We start from the raw sequence: 19,891 nt of genomic DNA, 5'->3' as shown, positions 1-19,891 counted from the left end.
GCCAATCACATGGCAGTGACTCGATGCATTTAGGCAAGTAAACATAGTCAAGACGACCTGCCTTAAGTTCAAACCGAGTAGGGGATTTAAGTGGCTTTGTTGCTTCTAAATGGGATAGCTGTTGGTGCCAGATAGGCTGTTCTGAGTATTTCAGAAACTACTGATTTGAAGCGGGTATGGAGGAGATCAAAACTCCAGACATCCAGAGGCCCCCAGAACACAAGAGACCATGGAAGACCAACAGAGGGGCAGCCGCGCCACTGTTCCAGTAAGAGCTGAGGAGAGTCCCAGATGAGGGCTCGCCCAGCAGTCAGGGGGAGTTGCAGTGACGCGCCCGTGAGCTCCGCCGGCCCCCAGCTGCGCCTGAGTGACCGAGCCCCAGGCCGAGAGGCCGGGGGCACCCCACCTCCAAAGGGGCCCGAGCGAGCCCCTGGCCCCAGGCCCCGACAAGCGGCTGCCAAGGAGTGAGCCGGTGTGTACCCGGACGCCCACCCCCAGACACAAAGAACCACCAACACACCGACACCTGAGGGAGTCCGCCACCGGCAGGGGAAGTGGTGGTGGGTGGAGATAGGCCTCCAAACCTTGGAGGGCCTGAGGTGTCCCCAGAGAGGTGGCGTCTGATACCCAACCTGACATATAGACACAGACATACAGGCACACACAGACACAAACATCCATTCCCACCCTCATGCTCTCATATGCACTTACTCCACACTCAACCAACGTGGAGACAGACATAAAGAGACGCTGTACACACAATCACACTCCCCAAGCGTACTCTACAAACCGGGTCTAGGTACCCCCGCCCCTGGAGGGGGGAATTGCACCCAGACCCAGGTGGTGTTACCCTTTTCCCTGCGGTGGGGAGAGGCAGACCACCCCGACTCCGCAGCAGCAGGGAGGCCCCACACCCCAGACCGCAGTCGGACGGCCAACTCCTCCTACTAGCCCTCCCGCTCCAGCAGGCCGCAGAGAACGGGGGTGGGAGAAGACTCCAAACCTCCCTCCACCCGCTCATTGTAATGTTGATGCATATGTGTTCTAAGGTGCAATTAAAACCCAGGAGGGCATGGAGCTACCTGCCATGGAGCAGCAGGTAAGCGCATAGTCCCTCCTGCTAACCCTCAATGACTAAGTGTATTTAAAATTGAGAGGTGGGCAACGACGTCAGGGGTGAGGTATACACCCTGATGGTAAATTGGACTCCGTGATTGTGCCCACCCCCAAGATCCTATATGTATGTGTAATGAGAGTGTGAATAATGTGAATGTCTAAGTTGTGGGATAAAATTGAGGCAGAGGCAGCCAGAAGGGGACGGGGGGGGGGGGGGGGGGGGGTAGCCTCCTCTGCACCCTGGTGACATACCCCCACTCCAAGGCCCTGCATGTGTGGGTGGTTGTGGAGGAGCGGGAAGAGGGAGGCAGCTGGAGATGGGGAGGGAAGGAAGGGAGGGGCAGGTAACCCCTCCCTGGGGCCAGCTCCCCCGCTGACCCCAGTAGGCACTCCCACACTCCGCGACCCGCCAGGGAAGGGGGGCCCAGGCCCATCAGACCGGGGCCCAGTGCAGTAGCGCCCTCCGCTTCACACCCTGGAGGACGGGGCTGTGGCCCCCCCACACTCCCTAGCAGATCATTACATGGAGAAACCTTTGGAATGCAAGCATGCTGATGCACACATGGGTATTCACAGACGCGGACTAAAGCTTTCTTGGCTGCTGCCTCAAAGCACACTGTGCGCTGTCTATCTTGCGTGCTGCACAATATCGTTTATTATTTAGTAAATATTGATATCTATGACTAGCTAGTTTATTGTGATGGTGCTTTGTTTTCTCTATTATTATGTTGCTCTTTGTTGTTTGCTGTCTCCTCTGTTTGTTTTTTTTGTTTGTTTGTGTTTTTTCTCCATACAGGTGACCCAGGAGTTCTTTTTTTTTTTTTTCTCTCTCTCTTCCCCCCCCTTCTCACCGTCTCTTCTCCCCTTTGGTTTTCTTTCTTTCTCTCCCCCTCTTTCTCTCATTCATTCCCCCTGTCCTATTTATTAAAAAAAAAAAAAAAAAAAAAAAAAAGACAAAGGATGAACTGAAGCTCTGCCATCACGTAATGTCGCATACTGCTGTTTCTGATGTCATTTAAAAAAAAAAAAAAAAAAAAAAAAGAAACTACTGATTTACTGGGGGTTTCTACACATCCATCTCATGGGTTTGTGGTGAGAAAGGGAGAATCTTGTGAGCAGCAGTTCTCTGGTTTAAAAGACCTTATTGATCACAGAGGTCAAAGCAGAATGGTCAGAAGGCAACAGTAACTCAAATGCCAAAGCTATGCAAAAGAGCATCTCTGAATGCACAAAAAGCTGAACTTTTGACTAAGGCAGCTAAAGACAGGAAACTTAGTTTAAGATTCACGTGGGTTCGCTAAAATTTGGCAGCAGAAAAGTGGAACAATATTGCCTGGTCAGATGAGTCTAAATTTCTACAGTAAGATTAGGATGTTACAATCAGAAATGAGTGAAAACAACATAAAAGTATGAATCTATCCTGCTGTGTTGAGCCTGAGGAACAGGAGAGTAATAATGTGGATGTGCAGCAACTGTGTGATGATATCATGTCAATATGGACCAAAATCTCTGAGGGATACTCCGGCACCTTGTTTGAAGATTTAAAGCAGGCAAAAGGAGCCCAAGCAGGTACTAATAATGAAGTGTAGAAACCCAAGAGCTGACACCAAAAGACAGATAAGAACTTACTCAGATCTCCAGAAATTTGACTAGTACTGCTTCATGTTATTTAAATACTGAAAGGTTGCAGGGACATCTACTTCCCTTTCTGAATAATCAGAACCTTTTAACAAAAACAGTAAATATGAACTGACACCAAGACTGGAAATACCATTCTCAAATCCAATGCAAGCTTTAGAAGCAGGCAGTGGGTGGGCGTATGCTAAAGCATCAGTAAAATGTACATGCCGGTATACCAGATATTAAATCTGACTTTCTGGTGAGACGCTTTTATAGCATGAGAAAGACCCCGCCATCTCCCTAAAGCACAATTGCAGCACTTCACATGCAGACGTAAAATTGGTAGTCATCAGATATCACTCTCCAAAATAAGCACACATAATGTAATTTATGATTTCACTAGCAAGGCCCAAAGTAGTGCAAGCTTCTGAAATCATAAAGTAAAATGAGGTTATATCCATTTTATAGTTATAGATGCTCTGTGCTTGGACACTACCATATAGTGCAAAGTTTGTCTGAGTTAAGCCCATGAAATGAAATAATTCATGTTCAGAACATGTGCTCGGTAATTATATTCACAGAGAGAGAACGAATTCTGATAAATCTTGATCCAAACACTTGATCAAAGCATCAGCTCGTATCTGACAGCAAAGGAAGCCTCCAACTAAGACATGAAGTAACTGTCAGTGTCCACTATCACTCATTATCATTCATTTCACATGCATGGAAAACATTTAAAGCTAAACCTCATCACATCTGAAGAAATTACAAATCACATTCGGGGCCAAGAATATAAGCTCTACATGAATCAACACTGCAACACTTCCAAAACACTGCAAAAAGTATTATTTGGCACTCAGCTTGCGACATACTGTATCTTTGAACTCATTTAGCATTACAATATGTGAACATTAGCTCTCACAAAGGCATGACAGCTGGCGTGAATGCCTGTTCCAGCCTCGTCAGGCTCAAATGAGTTGGAGAGGAGGCATTTTTGGAGCACAAACAGTACACAGTTAAGCACTGTGAAAACAAGCCAATATCAAGAACTGGAGGACAGTCAAAAGGACTACAGATCCTCCAACTCAGTGACGCTTCCAAACAAAATAGCAGGTGTAGCATGAATTTTCATGTTAAGACTGTGATCTGTGGAAGGGCGAGGATAAATGTGGATAAAGTCAGCTATCTGGATTTGTTTAAGCACCACGAAACTCCAACAGCAGTTGCTCGAAAAGCACCGCTTCCAACCATCCCAGTGGTGACTGTTGTTTCTGTAAGTTGCCCGGTGTCTAGCCTTTTGCTCCGACAGAAATTCAAGATTTATCTAATGATCCTGCTCACCCCGAGCACTCGCTCACACACACATGCATGCAGTGACCCAGATTTTCAAGAACTGTTTACACCTTAAACTGTCTCCGTAGCCCACACTGCATGACGACGCCAGATAAGTGTTTATGTGAAGCACAGCGCAGTAATGTATGGGCCACAGCTGATTCATTCACTAACAGTTCTGTCTCTGAGGCGCTTTCATTACCCACTGTCTCTATAAATCTCCTTGCTATATAAAGCACACTTGTCAGTATTTCAGGCAGAAACCGTTTTTTCTGGCCTCAGGATGCTGAATAAGTTGGAAAGGTCAGGACTGTGTGATATTAAATGGTTTTTCACTAGCTTGCTCACCACTTGAAGCTCAGCACATGTCCAACCTGGTATAGCACATTTTTCATTTTGATTTGTTTGAGAATACCAAAGTCTGTAGCCACATGTAATGGCTTGGGTTGTTGACTTCTAGTAGCTAATGCAGAAAATAGGCTGATACGAAGAGCTTGTCTGCTTGTTAGATGGAGCCATTTGGCTTTGACGAGACTGTCAAAACAAGACAGTCTGACAGTAGGCAGAAGTGTCTGGCACGAGCATCCCAGTCTGGGTCACAGTGGCTCTCAGCCTTGTCACTTGGTCCAGTTTTAGTTTTCTTTCTGTGGAGTAGGACATAACCTCTGGAGCGATGAGTGGCAAACCTCTGAATCCATCAGCAGGTTTAAAACCAATCAACAAGAGTCACTCAATAGCGCTGAGGAAAATCGAGTCATTATTCTTCTTATTTAAACAAAAAGTTAAATAGCTCCATTTACCTCTTTCCAACATGGAACATCAGCCAAAAGAACCCTTATTACATAAGAGCTGAGCATAATTAGGGCAATTTGAAGCCTACTTGTTAAATGGGGAAATAAATGACGGTCATCAAAGACCAAGTGTAAATCAAAGTTTACTCACATCCATTTCATTCCGAGGAAGCGCTAAACGCTGTTGTTCGGCTCAAAAAGTTATGTTTGGATATGCATATCATCGCTCAAACTGAAGGGGGGGGGAGCAGCTGAAACAATGAAAACCTTGTACTACTCAACCACTGCAAACACTGTTGTTGGCAACAAAGAAAAGAGAAGATTTATGAGCGTATTCACGACAGACGTGCACTTTCGCAGTCAAAGAGGGAGCACTGTGAACTGTACGGCGCACTTTGCGAGGGGGTACAAAAAGTTTGGGGTATAACAAAGTATGCTGGCCATTTTCCAAAGCTTTCCAAAGGTTCCTACTATGCGGCAAAGTAACGGTTACGAGATCTGAACTCGGAAAGAATTAGCCACGCAGCTGACAAACAAACAAAAAAAACATTAAACCGAGAACATCTTTGAAACAGACAGAAATCATCCATCTTTGTGTACAATATTTTACAATTGAGAACGTCAGCAAGGACATTTTTCAGCAAAATCTCTACAGCAGATGGTGCTCCGCATTACACAGACTAAAGCCTGCAGACAAGGAGGGAGAGTGCACACTGTTGAAACTAGTCCCAGGAGGTGTTATTCAAGAACATACACACTTGACTCTTGTTCGTGTTTTGCTATTCAAATCCCAGTAGTGTTGTGAATCTGTGTGATGGTCCAAGACTCCAACCACAATGTAGCAAGGAAAATAGAAAATATTCCAGATTCGCAGTAATGATACTTGAAGGATGGCTAAGAGTCTCGTTGCCAACTATGACTTGTTTGCTTCAGAATTTGATTTAGCTAAATCTGAGCTGTTTGTATCTGATATTTGATAAGAAATTAATTACTCATTGGATATTTTGAGTCTATTTTGGTTTTTGCTTTGAAATCATAGCCTTGTTTTGCCATATTCGATCTCCCCCGCCCCCCAGGAAAATGGGGGAGATGCTTGGTTAGGAGACTTTGGTCTGACTTAACAGCCTTGGTGTATTTTAGGAGGTGAAAGAAGTCTGAAACAGAATTTATTCTTTCTTACCAACCCAGTCAACGCACCAAACCATCTGCACCACCGGTGGCCAAAACCCCACTGCGGTCACACATCTCATTCCTCAGACTTTATGGAGAACACTCTCATCCATTCATCATTCGCCACCGAGGTCCCTGTGTGTTTCTTTCAATAAAACCCTGAGGTCTGATCCTAAACATGCACCAATAAATATAATATCCAACCCCAAGGACACTTTCATTTTATTGTTGTTGTGTCCTTCCTCATAGCAACAAGGTCATGCAATGGCATAGTGGTAAAGTTTGTGCTCAGTGAAACTTCAAAAATAACTCAACACCAGCCTCTGTCACATTAAAGTCTTACCCTAAATTACAGCTTTTTGTGAATGTTTAATGTCTGGTAGTAAATGTTTTGACCTCCAGAGTCTTGGCGTTTGTCGCAGCATCTTTTGCAGGATAATCATGCTGATATCTGAGTCTTAGATTGAAGCAAATATCTTAACGGGTCACAAAATATGCCTCATCTCCTCCTCGACCAAGCTTAAATGTGCTGCACAGGCAAGAGAGTGATAACGGTCTATTCATTTAAGTTGTGGCAAGAAAAAATAAAGAATTTTTCCAATATTCGTGACTTTTTCTCTTTCCACTGTATATGAAAATGAACAAATTTTAACTGAGTGCACCTTTGAAATTCAATTTAAATGTGCCAGAAGTGCCAGTGGTCCAACATCTGTCCCATAATATAAAGTATGAATAAAAGGAAACACCTAGTCACTGGAACATGTGCATTGCTTTAACGATAAGCTCCTCTCTACTAAAACAGGTTTTTCTCGTATACGTGGCCGCATAAGGCCAAACATCAGTGAGCAATTAAGGCCCAGTCTTTCTTTGATAACATCTCTAGTCATTATGACTTGGATAATTGTGGGTCCTGGCAGAATATTCCCCCTTGTGAAAATATGGGTGTGTCTAAGGGCTTATCGCACCAGCCACGGAGGCTGGATTAAATCATGTTCTCTCTGTCTGGACGGCCTTCCAGGAATCCCACTAGTAGCAGCCAGAGCCTGGGTGAAATGAGTTACAGTGGGGCTGGATTGATTCAGAAAGCTTTTTATTCTCCCCCAGGGGAAGAGTCTTATATTAGTGCAACAACTGGGCCTGGTGCACCATGGAAAGCAGAAAAGGGTCTTGAGAAATTGACTGAGCAAAGACTGTTATTTGGATCAGCCGAAGTGCCGCGCAGACAAATGAAGAGATGAAGTTCCACTTAATTTTATAGGTATAACTTCCCCCAGCGTCTGCATGAAAATAGATTTTCTGTAAATCTGACCTCACTGAGGTTTGCCGACATTACATGATCAAAACACATGACTCCTGCCGTCTGCTCAAACGCAGCGCAGGCCAGCACCTGTGAAATAATCAGCTCCCTTTTTTTATCTCCGGGGGGTGGGAGGGGGCAGGCAGTAGCCGTGCCAATGTGCCAAGTTTTCGCCTCAGCATTTAAAAAGCAGGGTTTTCAAATCCAGGAAGCAGTGAGTCTGGATGAAAGAAAATCAGTGTGGTTGCTGTGGTTCAGGGGCCAGAACCAAAATGCCTGCAGGCCTGGTGAGCTGAGAAGCCATTTAATATTCTCCCGTTTATTGTAGTTGCTCTGATCATTAACTTAGTAAAAATGCCGCAAGACAGGTCAGCAGGAAGAGCCATTACCAACTGCTGACTGAGGCTATATATGCTGGTCAGAGTCATATGTCAGACTGCTTTCACGATAAGCCAAAAAGGGTTTCCATTTAGAAGAGTGATTAAGCAAATTTTTGAATTGGAATATAATGCTGGTTTGAAAAGAAATTTTACAGGGACCACAGGGCAGAAATGTAGACATGAACAAGTCCCGCTTTTGGAGGTCTACTTTTGTATAGTTTTAAACTTTTGGAGGTCTACTTCATCCCCCAGTGGAACCCACAGGAACCCTACATCCTGACATCTGAATGGATTAACTGGTCCCATGCATAGCCATACTGCTAATTCATGCTTTCAACACCATGCCCCATATCTGGGAGATGTGTCTGATTGATGCTATCTCCATCTGCCTCAGTGCCGGAGGTGGAGGCCGGAGAGCATTCCGGGACAGGCGTGCTTCTTTCTTTCTATAATTGCTGTACAGTATTTGTCCGTCTGACAGCTGCATCTGCACAGGCCAGCTTGATGAGGTGGATTTGGCCACGGACACAGAGCCCGCTGGCACGGCGACTCAGAGAGAGTGTTTCAGATGGGGCTTTAGGAGAGGTGGGACGGGGGAGAGAAAGACATATCTGTCCCATGCTGACTGCTGAGTTCTCTATGGTCCTTTGTTCCCTCTGGCCCAGCAGGAAGCCAAACACTCATGGGACTCGTTTGGCTCTGTGATTGTAGGAAAAAAAAAACACCAACTCTTCCTGGCCTGGCTCGGTTAGTATTGTTGTGTGTTAAAATTGCTCACATACAGCAATCTAGAATACATTTAGATGTGCATAGTAATAAGTGTAATGGAAAATAGCTGATCAATCTTTACTATTTCACGCTGAGACGAATTTAACACGCCTTTTCTATCATGTGGAGGGTTCACTTAAGGACAGTGTAGCCTCCATAGCTCTACTCTGGCATATTAATGCAAAAGCAAAGGGACCCCCTGCATCCTCCAATACCACATCAAGTCCTGTAAAACCACAACAGATGACCTTAAGCCATACTCCAGAAAGCCCTGGGCCATTCACAAATTTTAAAAAAAAAAGCTCACCAGGGATTGAGCTTCAGGGTACATGTCAAGTTTGCAACATCAGCACAAAATACTGTATAAACAAGCAGAAAGCCGGTGAACCTGACTCCACACAATTTCACTCCCATGCCGGGAGACAAATCAGTCCTCTAGACATGCAGTCATATGCCTGGTTTAGAAGAGAGCCCTATTCAGAGGAGAGCAGCACACACAACCTGCTGGAATTAACTTTTACCCCTTTACTATACTTTAACCATACTTCCTGTGTAGCTCTCCTTGTTTTTGGGAGCAGCCAAAAAAAGAGGATGATTCTATACAGTTCTTCTTTGAGTAGCAAAGCAGACTGCCAGGTGATACAGTCAGAAAACTTTCCCAGGCTGAGCCTTGGATATATGTTTCAGTCATAAGAAAACACTTATCTGATCAAAGTTATAAGTTTCAAGTGCAACATGTGATGTAAAGCTAATGTGGGATTTGGGCTGCTCTTAATTTATTATCCTCTCAACTCAGTTGTATTAACAGAGGCTTCCTGAGCGAATATCCACTCCTGCCTTTCTGCATTTAAGCTCTTTGTCTCTCTTGCGTCTGATACCTGAAATTCCTCAGCAAGCATTGTGATCATTGCTCCTAAGAAAACTGGCGATAACAGCAAAACAATAATTCAGCGCAGGTGCAGAGTACACCTAGGGGATTTTGACAAGTCCCAGCAGCGCTGGTGGTGTGGTTTGTCTGGAGTGGGAGTGAAAGCAACCAGTGATCCATGATTAACATGGAAACTGCCACTACAACCACAGTTTCCTCTGAGAAATGGCTGTGTGGCTATGTACAAAGCCTTGAGTCAACAAGCCACATAACCGCCAGCCCTATTAGTCACTAGGAAAATGGTGGGGCCGATATAAGCAGAGAACCTGTACGTATGACCAGAACACTGGGCGTTTTTCTTTTTCTTGTAGTAATTCAAGTGAATTACTTGTGAGGAAATTCAAACAAAGAACCAGTGTTGATGACACAATGATCCAATTTCGTTTTATCCACTACTTCCAATATTAGTGGCATTTAAACCCAAAGTTATATTTCCTACCTGACTGCACTGAATCATTTTTTGTGAAAAGACTGAATCTGACAATACTGAACGACTTTATGTTGTACATTTTGAGAACATCATAGTGATTATTAATCAGATTGATTGTATTATATGTTTTATACTTATTCTAACAATGATAATAAATTTGATTAAATTACTATTAGCATTGTGGCTGCAATCATTCAATATAATCAGTGTGATCACTTTGTTCAATTTGCTTTACATTGTCTGTCTATGAACAAGATGTTTTAGGGTTCACTGTAACAGTCAAATTATCTGTGTGCCACCACAATCTAAAATGAAAGAATAAAACTCCTGCTACGCTATGTGGAGCAGTGGTTTGGTGGATTAGCACTGTTGCCTCACAACAAAGAGGTCCTGGGTTTACCTCCAACCATTTGGGCTTTCCGTGTCATGTTTGTAGGTTCTCTCTGACTATTCCTGCTTCCGCACGCAGTCCAGCTACATGAATTTGGTGGAGTTTGGTTTATCTAAATTGGTGTGAATGTGAGAGCGAATGGTTGTCTTTCTCTCTGTATTAGACCTATGCAGAGTGCACTCTGCTTCCTGCCTTATGGCTGCTGGATAGGCCCTGCATTGGGTAAGTGGAAAACGATGGATGACAATCAAAAATCAACTGAAGTGTTGGCTTTAATTTACTGGTCTGATTTTTCTTCTCACATTAAACAGTGAACTTTGGACAGATAAAAGTGGAAACTCTACCTCAGGCCTAGAAATCTGCCTTTTCTCCAAAATTAGAAGACATTACGTTTGACCAAAAACAAATTATGGGGCCTGTTTCTGGTGGGTTTCCGTCCCACAGTTCAAATATATGTGAGGTTAATTGGTTTGTACGTTTCTAAAAGGTTTCATATTGTACAATGTCACTGCACTGTGTAAAACTGAGGTTTAAGCATAATCTCAGTAAGGTACAAACCACCATGTTACAGAAGGGTATAGTAGCAGTACCATCATGGGCACCACGATGTATCACTATAGCTAGAATAATGTACTTTCTTTTGCTGAAAGTGTGTCATTTATTTTCTACTGTGAAAGTCTTCAGACCTGAAGTCTAGTCTAAACATAACGGCTTGAATTCTATGTGGTATGAATTGCAGCTTTGTTATCTATGTAGCTGCCGACGCTGGCCCTGAGTCAGATCATGTAACAGACCAGAGAGAGATGACCTTTAGAGGGGTAACCTGCATGCAGCATACATCCTGCTCTACCCAGCTTTGTTTCCTGCAGAGAACTGATGTCAGAGAACGGCAAGGCAGTGAAGATTATATGAAGGACTCATGGTGGTGGTGGTGAATACACCCTTTACACATGATCATTGGCCCTGACCTTCATACCAGGGGCCAACTGTGATCTACAGAATCTAATGCTGACATCCCACCACAGACATTACAAGAAACACTGAAATGCATTTGTTCTACAGGTCAGAGGAGGAAGCAGTTATTGGCTTGCCATATACAATGTGCTGAGTTTTACGTTTTATGGTTAATCCCACAAAACAGGCAGTTAGGACATTTGGGACAAAGCTGAAGGGGGTCGGAAGAGAGGCTTAAGACTGAAGACAGGAATACAGGAGGAGGGAGTATGACAAGGAATTGTGCTTCCCAGAATCCCACAGCAAAGGAGGCTCCTCATATGTTTTGTCCATCCCACCAAGACTTTTATTTTATGCCGTCAAGCATAAATTCATTCAGTGGGGGTATTCATGGTGCACTTTATTCTCAGTCCCCCCACAAAAAAAGGCAGACAACAAAAGAAACAGTTTTTCTGGATGGAAGAATTTAGCGCCATGGATGAGATCATTTCTAACTAGAAAGATTTGCATTTCCTGCGAAAATGCAGTGTGGATGCTTTAAAGCTGAAGCTGTATGCAAAAACTAGCTGAAAAAGCTGAAAAGTTGCAGAAATTGTAAAAACTTTGCAGAAGCAAAGGAACTTTGCTAAAATGGAATAACTTAGCAGAACTGCAATATCTTAGAGGAAACATAATACTTGGCAGAAATACAATAGCATAGCAGAACTTAGCAGAAATATTGTAACTTACCAGAAACATGATAACTTCTCAAAAATACAAGAATTTAGGAGAAATAGTATAAGATAACAGAAAGAATATATTTAGCCAAAAATACTTAAGCATTACAGAAACACTATGATTTAGAAAAATAGTACAACAGAGCAGAAATACTGTGATTACCAGAGACACTGTGATGAACTATGAATATTGTAATTTTAAATCAATACTATGTTTTAGCACAAATACTATAATTTGACAGAAATACTATATTTAGCACAAATCTTATAAAATAGCAGAAATAGTATGATTTAGCACAATAGTAATAACTTAAACAGAAAAATTGGAAAAGCAAAATGGACAGCTGAAAAAATGCTGAACATGCTAAGGGTCCCTCAAATATACTTGTTAAATGAAAAAAATTGGCAAAAAAAATATAACAGCCACACAATCACAAATATGGACACATATGGAAACACACATGCACAGAGAGAGACACACACAAGATCCAATTCAGTCAACCAGTCTAAATATATTGAATTTGAATCTTACAATGAGATCATCCCATAAAAAGGCTTCCTCTCTCTCTCTCTCTCTCTCTCTCTCACTCACTCACTCACTCACTCACACACACACACACACACACACACACACACACACACACACACACACACACACACACACACACACACACAGAGAAGTAAGTTTCTAGCTCAGTCAAGCAGCCTTGGAGCTGCTGAATTTGAATCCACCAATCAGAGAGCCTGTGCACTTTTTCCCGCCAAAACAGGTGCATGCAGCACAGAGAGACACAGGATTTTTGCAGTCTATTTCTCATAATGACGACTCCCCTCAAACAAATGACCATAATTTCCTAACCGTAGGGGCTAGAGCGGTCATTCTTACACCGTTTTGTTCAGAAGAGATGGGGGAATCTTAAAGTGTTGACAATTTATCATTAAAATATGAATTATTAAAGATAATTGACTTCTAATGCACCATAACTGAGTAGAGCAAAGCAAAAACTGCCTTGACTTGCCCTCAAACAACGCTTTCTAACTCTAAATCTATTTGGAGTATCAATATCATTCTTTCACCGTAAGAGACAGCAGGCTTTGGTGAACAATCATGGAAATTTTCAGGTCTCTGTGGAAATCCATTAAAAAGATATGACGAAAGAAAAAAGTGGTTCATTTCCAGAGTTTGAAATCTGAAGAAATCTGAGCGAAGGACGAATTTCCTACCCTCAAACAAGTCTAACTCATTTCAGAACGGTAATAGGTGAGAAAATAATTCTTGAATTGTGAGCGTCAGGAGTGTCTGAAGATATACTGGGACAAGCCTTATGTCTTAACTTTGCTTCGTTAAGGAGATATGACGATTCGAATATGCCTCTCATTACAGAAATCAAGCGGTGATTTTGAACAAGCTCTCCATTGACTTTCTATGGAGAGTTTTGCGACTTTGTGTTGGTCTGAGGAGATTTGCCAAAATTCTATAAATCCCACAACAATGATAGTGACATTTTCGGAAACCCAGCAAAAATACCTACGTTTTGATGTATAATTTGTGGAAGTTGAGTGAAGATTGAGCAAGTAGCAAGAAGTTGTTCGGACATGAAGAGAAGACTGCAAAACCTTCAGTGGCAGACTGGAAGCCAAGTGCATAGCAACCATAACAACGCATGTATTTTGTGAAAAATCACAATTTTGCAACTGAAAACTTTAAGAGGCATAAAGGTAAAACGGTAAAAGATTTGAAAAAGCTGAATCATACCTGAATAGCCCAATAATTTGAGAACATTTTAAAGTTTGAATGGTTGTTCTACGTGAAAATATGAGGAAGTAGTTAAGTTTCAGAAACAAGCAAATTTTAGCAGAATTGCAGAAGTTTCCCATTCATTTCAATGGGACAAATTAAGCTTAATATTTTAAAAAGTATAATAGTGAAAAATACCAAAAGACATAGCAGGAATTAGCAGAAATAGCAGAATATTTTAAAATTTGAACGGTGAAAATCGGCTGAAAATTGCGGAAGTAGTTAAGTGCCAAAAAGTGTACGGAAGTCCCAAGAGGAACTCAATAGTGTGGATGCTTAAAGCATCCACACAATAAATAAGAAGTTAAAAAATATGTGATAAAAATAATTTAGATAAATTATTCATAGTCAAACCTAGGTCAACATAAAGACACGTGGCCATGAATAGAAGGTGAGGGTCTTAACTGAAGAGAAGACATGTGAATGGTTTTTAAATATTCCACATTTTTTGGCAGATTTGATTTATTCTACTTCATAAATGTACAAAGACTAGAAGGAAATGCAGAGAGATGAGGACAAAATTATAAGACCTTAACTTGGTTGGTCATGAGATCGGACAGATGCTGAGCTGCCGCTCAAACAGTCAAGCACTGTTGATAAGCACGCATTTGGCATACTGTATATGATGCTGGCTAACTGGCTGCCTGTACAGATGTAAAGACATTTGGCTTATTTGGCTTAGTTGGGCTAAACATCTGAATAGGTAACTGAATAAACAATTTTTACACAATGAGCTAATAATGAGCTTAATTCTTTTTTCTTCTAAACAAACTTAAAGAGGTTTTTTTGAGAAAAAAAAAGCTAGATGGAAGCCTAGAAAATAACAGAATACTGTGACTTGCAACAAGAAAACATAAAATTTTGCATGAAAAAAACAACATACTTTTGATCCATGCATGAGCTTAGGAGAAGACAGAATCAAATTGATATGGATTAACAGGGGCGTGTAATAGGAATGGACTGTACACTGAACCATCCTGGAAGACAAAGACCAAGCAGTTTCAAAAACCTGGCTATCACCATCCACCAGCCACATCAACAGCAAAGTGGGATACAAAGAGTGCAGAAGAGGAAAAGCAAGCCGAGGTGTGAGGAGCTTTGAAAGCTAGGAAGAAGTCACTGCAGCTCTGTCAGATGAATCTGGTCCTTTTAAGAAAAAGAGGGTGATAGGTGTAAAAAAGTTCTCAAAAGAAGCCTGACTGCAGAAAAGTCATACGTAGACTGTAAGATGAACTTCTCCTGAGTCTTGCAACAATCCAGCTGCCTCACAAGGTGAGAATACCTCCAGAGTGATATTTGACTCTTTTAACCTTGAGTAATATTACATTATAACATTATGATAAGGTATTTTGAATCCCAAAATAAATTATTTTGTGTTGTTTGTGCATAACAATGCTCAAGTGAGGCCTCAGTCACACCTGTTGGCGAACATCTGGAAACCTCCGGTCTCTAAGGAAAAATGTGCATTCTCTGACCAGTTGCGAGTGATTGCTGGAGGTCGCTGCCAATTGCTGTAAAACCGGTACAACCCCATTCATACAGGCTTAGAGACTAATCAGTGACTCCCTGGCAACTAACCATCACTAGGGCAACGTCTGCATTATGCAACTGGTTGGCAAGTGGTTGCTGGTAGTTGCTAGTAGTTTTCACTGAAAAAAAGTGTTGGTTGCAGCAGTAAGGCAAAACTTTTACTTTGAAGTTCCTCATTTCTACAGCTTGAAAAGTAAATACAGACAAGTCTGTGTCTTCCATGCAAACTACGAGCAATCTCCTAGTGACCAAAGTAATCACAAGCGCACCCTCTTTCCAGCTAGCAACTACTCACCAACTGGGTGGGGAATGCATTTTTTTTCCCTAGACAGGAAGTTGGCAGGAGTTCATTAGCTACACTCTAGGCCTGTGTGTCTGAGGCCCAAGTAATTTCATATTTACTTATTTATTATATAACACAATTAAAAACATAAATGGAAAACCAAAGAAAATAAATATTTTAGTCAAGTGTTGACATCCTAATTTCTTTCATGCAATGGCAATTTGAAAGATGATGTTGCAACATTCTCTATTTGGTTACTGAGTAAATAGTTAAGTAAAAACACTCTGTAACAAACTTACCAAACCACAATATGAATTTCGGTTACTCTGTGCCTAATCAAAAAAAGCCTGAGTCCAGACGCAGAAGTTTTGCTGGCCTGCCGAAAACTGAGGAAAGTATCAGATTCTCAGAGATGTTGACAAACCTCAGCCGCAGACACTACACTTTCCCTGTCTGCCGCCTCCTGACATTTGCGCAGTTGGGCTTCAAAGCTGAGTATTGACTGGACAGTGAAGAGGCCAAGCAACGTGTCTGGACAGAAGAATTACAACAGATCCGACTACAGTATATCCTGGAACTTCATGTTACCTTGTTGACTTTTTCTCTTGTTATCATTGTTTTTGTTCTTTCCCTCCTTGTTTGACTCATTCCTTTTCTACACTATTTCTTACTCTTGGCGCCACTTGACAGGCAGGGTTAGTAACAGGATGCTGCTGACATAACAAGCCAACCCTGCTCCAAGTAAGACATATATAGTACCTCACACCTTCTGTAGTAGAATAATTACAGGAGACTGGCTGGATGCTGCATGCACCGGGAAGCTGCTATCTCAGTATATAAGTGAGGGCAAGGCCAGCATGATCTATCTCAGCCTGAGCATCTGTCCTCCCCTCTCCAGTCTTCTTACTCTTTCATTGAGCCTTGGCACCAGTCTTTCTAGCTTACTCTCACTCTCTGTGACCTCACGTTGCTCACGCTTTCCTGGCTTTGAAAACAGTGGAACCTCAGCCTGATATATGAAACCGAGACTTGCATCTACCACTTCTCCAGAGGGAGCACTGTTCCACCCCTTAAAGATCATTCTAGGCTGACAATGCAGAAAATCTGCAACAGTTCACAAGGGCTAAGCTTTAAATGTGAATCATACAAGCGCTCAAATAGTTTCCTGGAAGTGTTCAGAGTCAAGTATTCTAATAGCTATTTGATTAATGTTTAAATGAAGACATTTTATAATGTTGGCCGAAGCATTTATTCTGTTCAGAAAATGACAGAGAAATATGTTGGTCACAACAACTAATGCTTGGAAATTTGGAAACTTAATAGCACTTCTTACAAGCAGTTAGTCAGCTTCGGCAGAAACACGACAGTGAAAAAGTCATAGCTGGGGTATTCATGATTCAGAAACACTGTCGGCTTCGAAACAATGTTGAACCTGCAGCCGAGTCTCACTATTTATCCCAGATCGGTGAGTCAGGACGCAAATATGTCCTGTGAGTCAAGAACAAAGCAAACATATGCATAGCAACTGTGCAATCTTCAGAAGTCTTGTATTGATTAAAAGATTTACTATGACTTCAAGATAATTGTTTTAGGAAGGAGGAAAGGGAAAAAAACTCTTTTATGAACCATCTGCCAAAACATTTCGTTAAGTTTTATTGTGCTACCACAAACACGTGCATAGTTCATCCAGCATAATTCCATAATACTAGCGAAAAAGCCCAAAAAGACACAAGACCCTGGCAATTAGCAAGAGGAGCGCCATAAATGTCAGACATAATTGAGCATTTTTCAGTGGGTTGGTGGAGAGAAATTACCCAAATGACAAATTGTCCAAAAAAGGAAATGATGATCTCAGTGCCCAAACGAATTATGGCACTTAAACTGACTTTGAGCGGATTAGAAAAGCACTGGGCCCGAGCCCAAAGTAGAGCACAAATTGACAAGATAAGTCTGAAGCTGTAAGCAATAAAAATCCATCAAAATATTCCCGGAAACAATTACTCCATTTCAACATCATTGACCAAAAATATGGCTCTAGTCATGGTAAAGTGATTAATCAAACCAAAAAGCCTTTTCCAACAAGATTGGAACTAAAACAGTCAGTCATCCAAGCCAAGAAACTATTAAGCCTGTCTGATTAGCAGTCTTTGGAGAATTTGCTGAATGCGCTGTGAAAGAGGCCTTCATCTGAGCAATTATTAGCTGGATACATTATAGTCGCAAAGTTATTCCAATAAATCCAAGAACAAGCAGAACTGGTCAAAGCTTAAAGAAAGAAAATAATCTCCTTGTACTATTTTAAGAGCAAATAGCATGGGACGCACCATGTTAGGTTTTCCTACCTTTTACAGATTTAACTTAATACTTTTCAGAGCAAGTCAGAAAATTCATACTTGCTTTATTTGATATTAGTTCTACTTAGTGTGTATTAAGGATTTAACATATGAACCCAGTCATCTGGCTTGATTTATTGCAATGGTAAACATATCCAGCACTAAAGTTGTTGGTAATGAACTGCTGTTTGTTCATGAGCCTTTAGATAAATTCTAAAAGCACAACGTGTCGATTTTCTGTAAGCCTGTCTGTATGAGAGCAATTGTAGCTGAAATAAATATCTCAAAACCACAAGAGCTGTATATTCACATGCATTCAACAGTGAAGTGAAAGGAAAAATCTGATGATGAGATAAAAAAGCAGGTTGAAATCTTATTCTTTATTTGCTCAGATTAGTTTTTCACACTCTCAGCTCTCTGCTCAGTTCAGCTATGGTTTGTCTGCTGCTCTGCACAGCCAGCAACCTGCCCGGTTCTCTATGTGTCCATAATCTGCTCTGTCACGTCTCAATATTCCATCTGTGTCCCGTTCAGCCTGAAATAATTATTCGTCTTTTATCTAACTACAGTCTGCTAGCTGCTACATGAATGACAACAGATGGCTAATCTGGTAATTGCTAATAGTAACACGGCTAACGTCAACATGTTAACACTAAAGATAACGGTTTAATAGTTTCGGTGTTGTTGAAACGGTATCTTTACTGAAAACCTTCATAAAGTGTTCAGTGTTATAAACATTAACTACTTCAGCTTTTTGTGAGCAGAGGAGCTTTGTGTTCGTCTGTCTGTAGCAGTTGTGAGTAAGGTAGAAGATGCAAAGATGGCACTGTTGGCATCAATACTGCTGCAGGAGTATCTTAATAATCTGAATATCCTTTGTTTTTTGGGGGGGGGGATAATCAACCTACTACCCAGTGCATCACCGTGTCCCATGAATCACTGTCCTGAAAGGAAATAAACTAAAGTGACAAAAACGTTTTTTGTGCCAGGCTGCTAAAATGCTTTTAAATTCCCTGTAACATGAGAGTTAGTCAGAGCTCATTCACAAGTCTCCAGTGGCCAGTTATGAATTCACATTTTTTAGCTTTTCTCATTTTCAGCTTTTTTTTCTTTTTTTAAACTGATATAGGACCTTCTACACTTTCTTGCACTTTTCAGTAAATCTAATGAATGAAATAATAAGTTATTGCTAGTTTGTTAGCTGATAGCTTGCAAACCACGAGTAGTACCTGCTGTATGTCATAACCTTTCCAGTGTGGCAGGCCTCAGTTTCTAGCTGAGAAAAGGCTTTAGTCTTCTGAGCACTGGCAAAGCTATGGGCTATTTCTGCCTAAAATAAGAAGAGTTAGGTAATCACTTACGCAGTGTGGGCTGGCTGTCTTGTAGTCGAAGGTCGTGTGGTCTTGGCCTTTGTGGTATCAACGGTGTCTCTTTCTGAGGGCCTTTTCTGTGATTGGTCTTTCTGGAAGGGGTTGGTGCCAGGTTGAACACGCCTCAGGGCACCTCTATCACGGATGTACACCTGTTCTGGAGCCACCTCTTCACAGCGGGCGCCCTGGAAGCCTGAGCGACACACGCAAGTATGTGGCCGGCTGCATGAGCCACGGTTTTGGCAGGGGGGCTGACAGTCAGCTGAAGAGAGACCACAGATGGAGATCAAGTTATCAGCAGGTCAAGTCAAAGCATGTACCCCCTGTGTACGAAAGGGCAGAAACAGAAAAGGCTTTGCCTGAACACAAGGGTCCACTTTAAATTGATTTAATCGAGGGGTCGTTAGTTTCACTTTTTAACCAAGTTGCTCCTATTCCTTCAGCAGAGCCCCGACCTAAGAGCCTGTAGGGGCTGTCAAGCACAATTTCTCTTGTGTTTTAAACTGACCTGTTTAGTCTAAATGTATATAATCACTTAGATTAAATCCTTACCCAATTTCACTCTGAGGTAAAGCCTTTAAGACAAGTTCATGGCTCTTTCCAGTGAAGCTGGTATTTCTATATACAGAGCTTTCCTAAAAAGACCTTTTGTCTCTGATCTAGAGTCCAGTATGTGCGTTCACT

General features: G+C 41.9%; 1 protein-coding gene across 1 annotated transcript in view; it reads right to left on the bottom strand.

Moving 5' to 3' along the window:
* The window catches only part of LOC146612581 (latent-transforming growth factor beta-binding protein 2-like), a 103,618-nt gene that overhangs the window by 66,578 nt on the left and 17,149 nt on the right, over positions 1 to 19,891 (bottom strand). The window contains exon 3 of the mRNA XM_085343392.1: positions 19,199 to 19,469. Coding sequence (XP_085199518.1) covers positions 19,199 to 19,469 — 271 coding nt within the window. The remainder of the gene's footprint in view (positions 1 to 19,198; positions 19,470 to 19,891) is intronic.

This window comes from Diplotaxodon limnothrissa, linkage group LG19, assembly GCF_057381915.1.
Source record: "Diplotaxodon limnothrissa isolate DT_005_m linkage group LG19, D_limnothrissa_male_GT1.1, whole genome shotgun sequence".
NCBI classification, from domain to species: domain Eukaryota; kingdom Metazoa; phylum Chordata; class Actinopteri; order Cichliformes; family Cichlidae; genus Diplotaxodon; species Diplotaxodon limnothrissa.
This window is presented reverse-complemented; position numbering and strand designations above follow the sequence as displayed.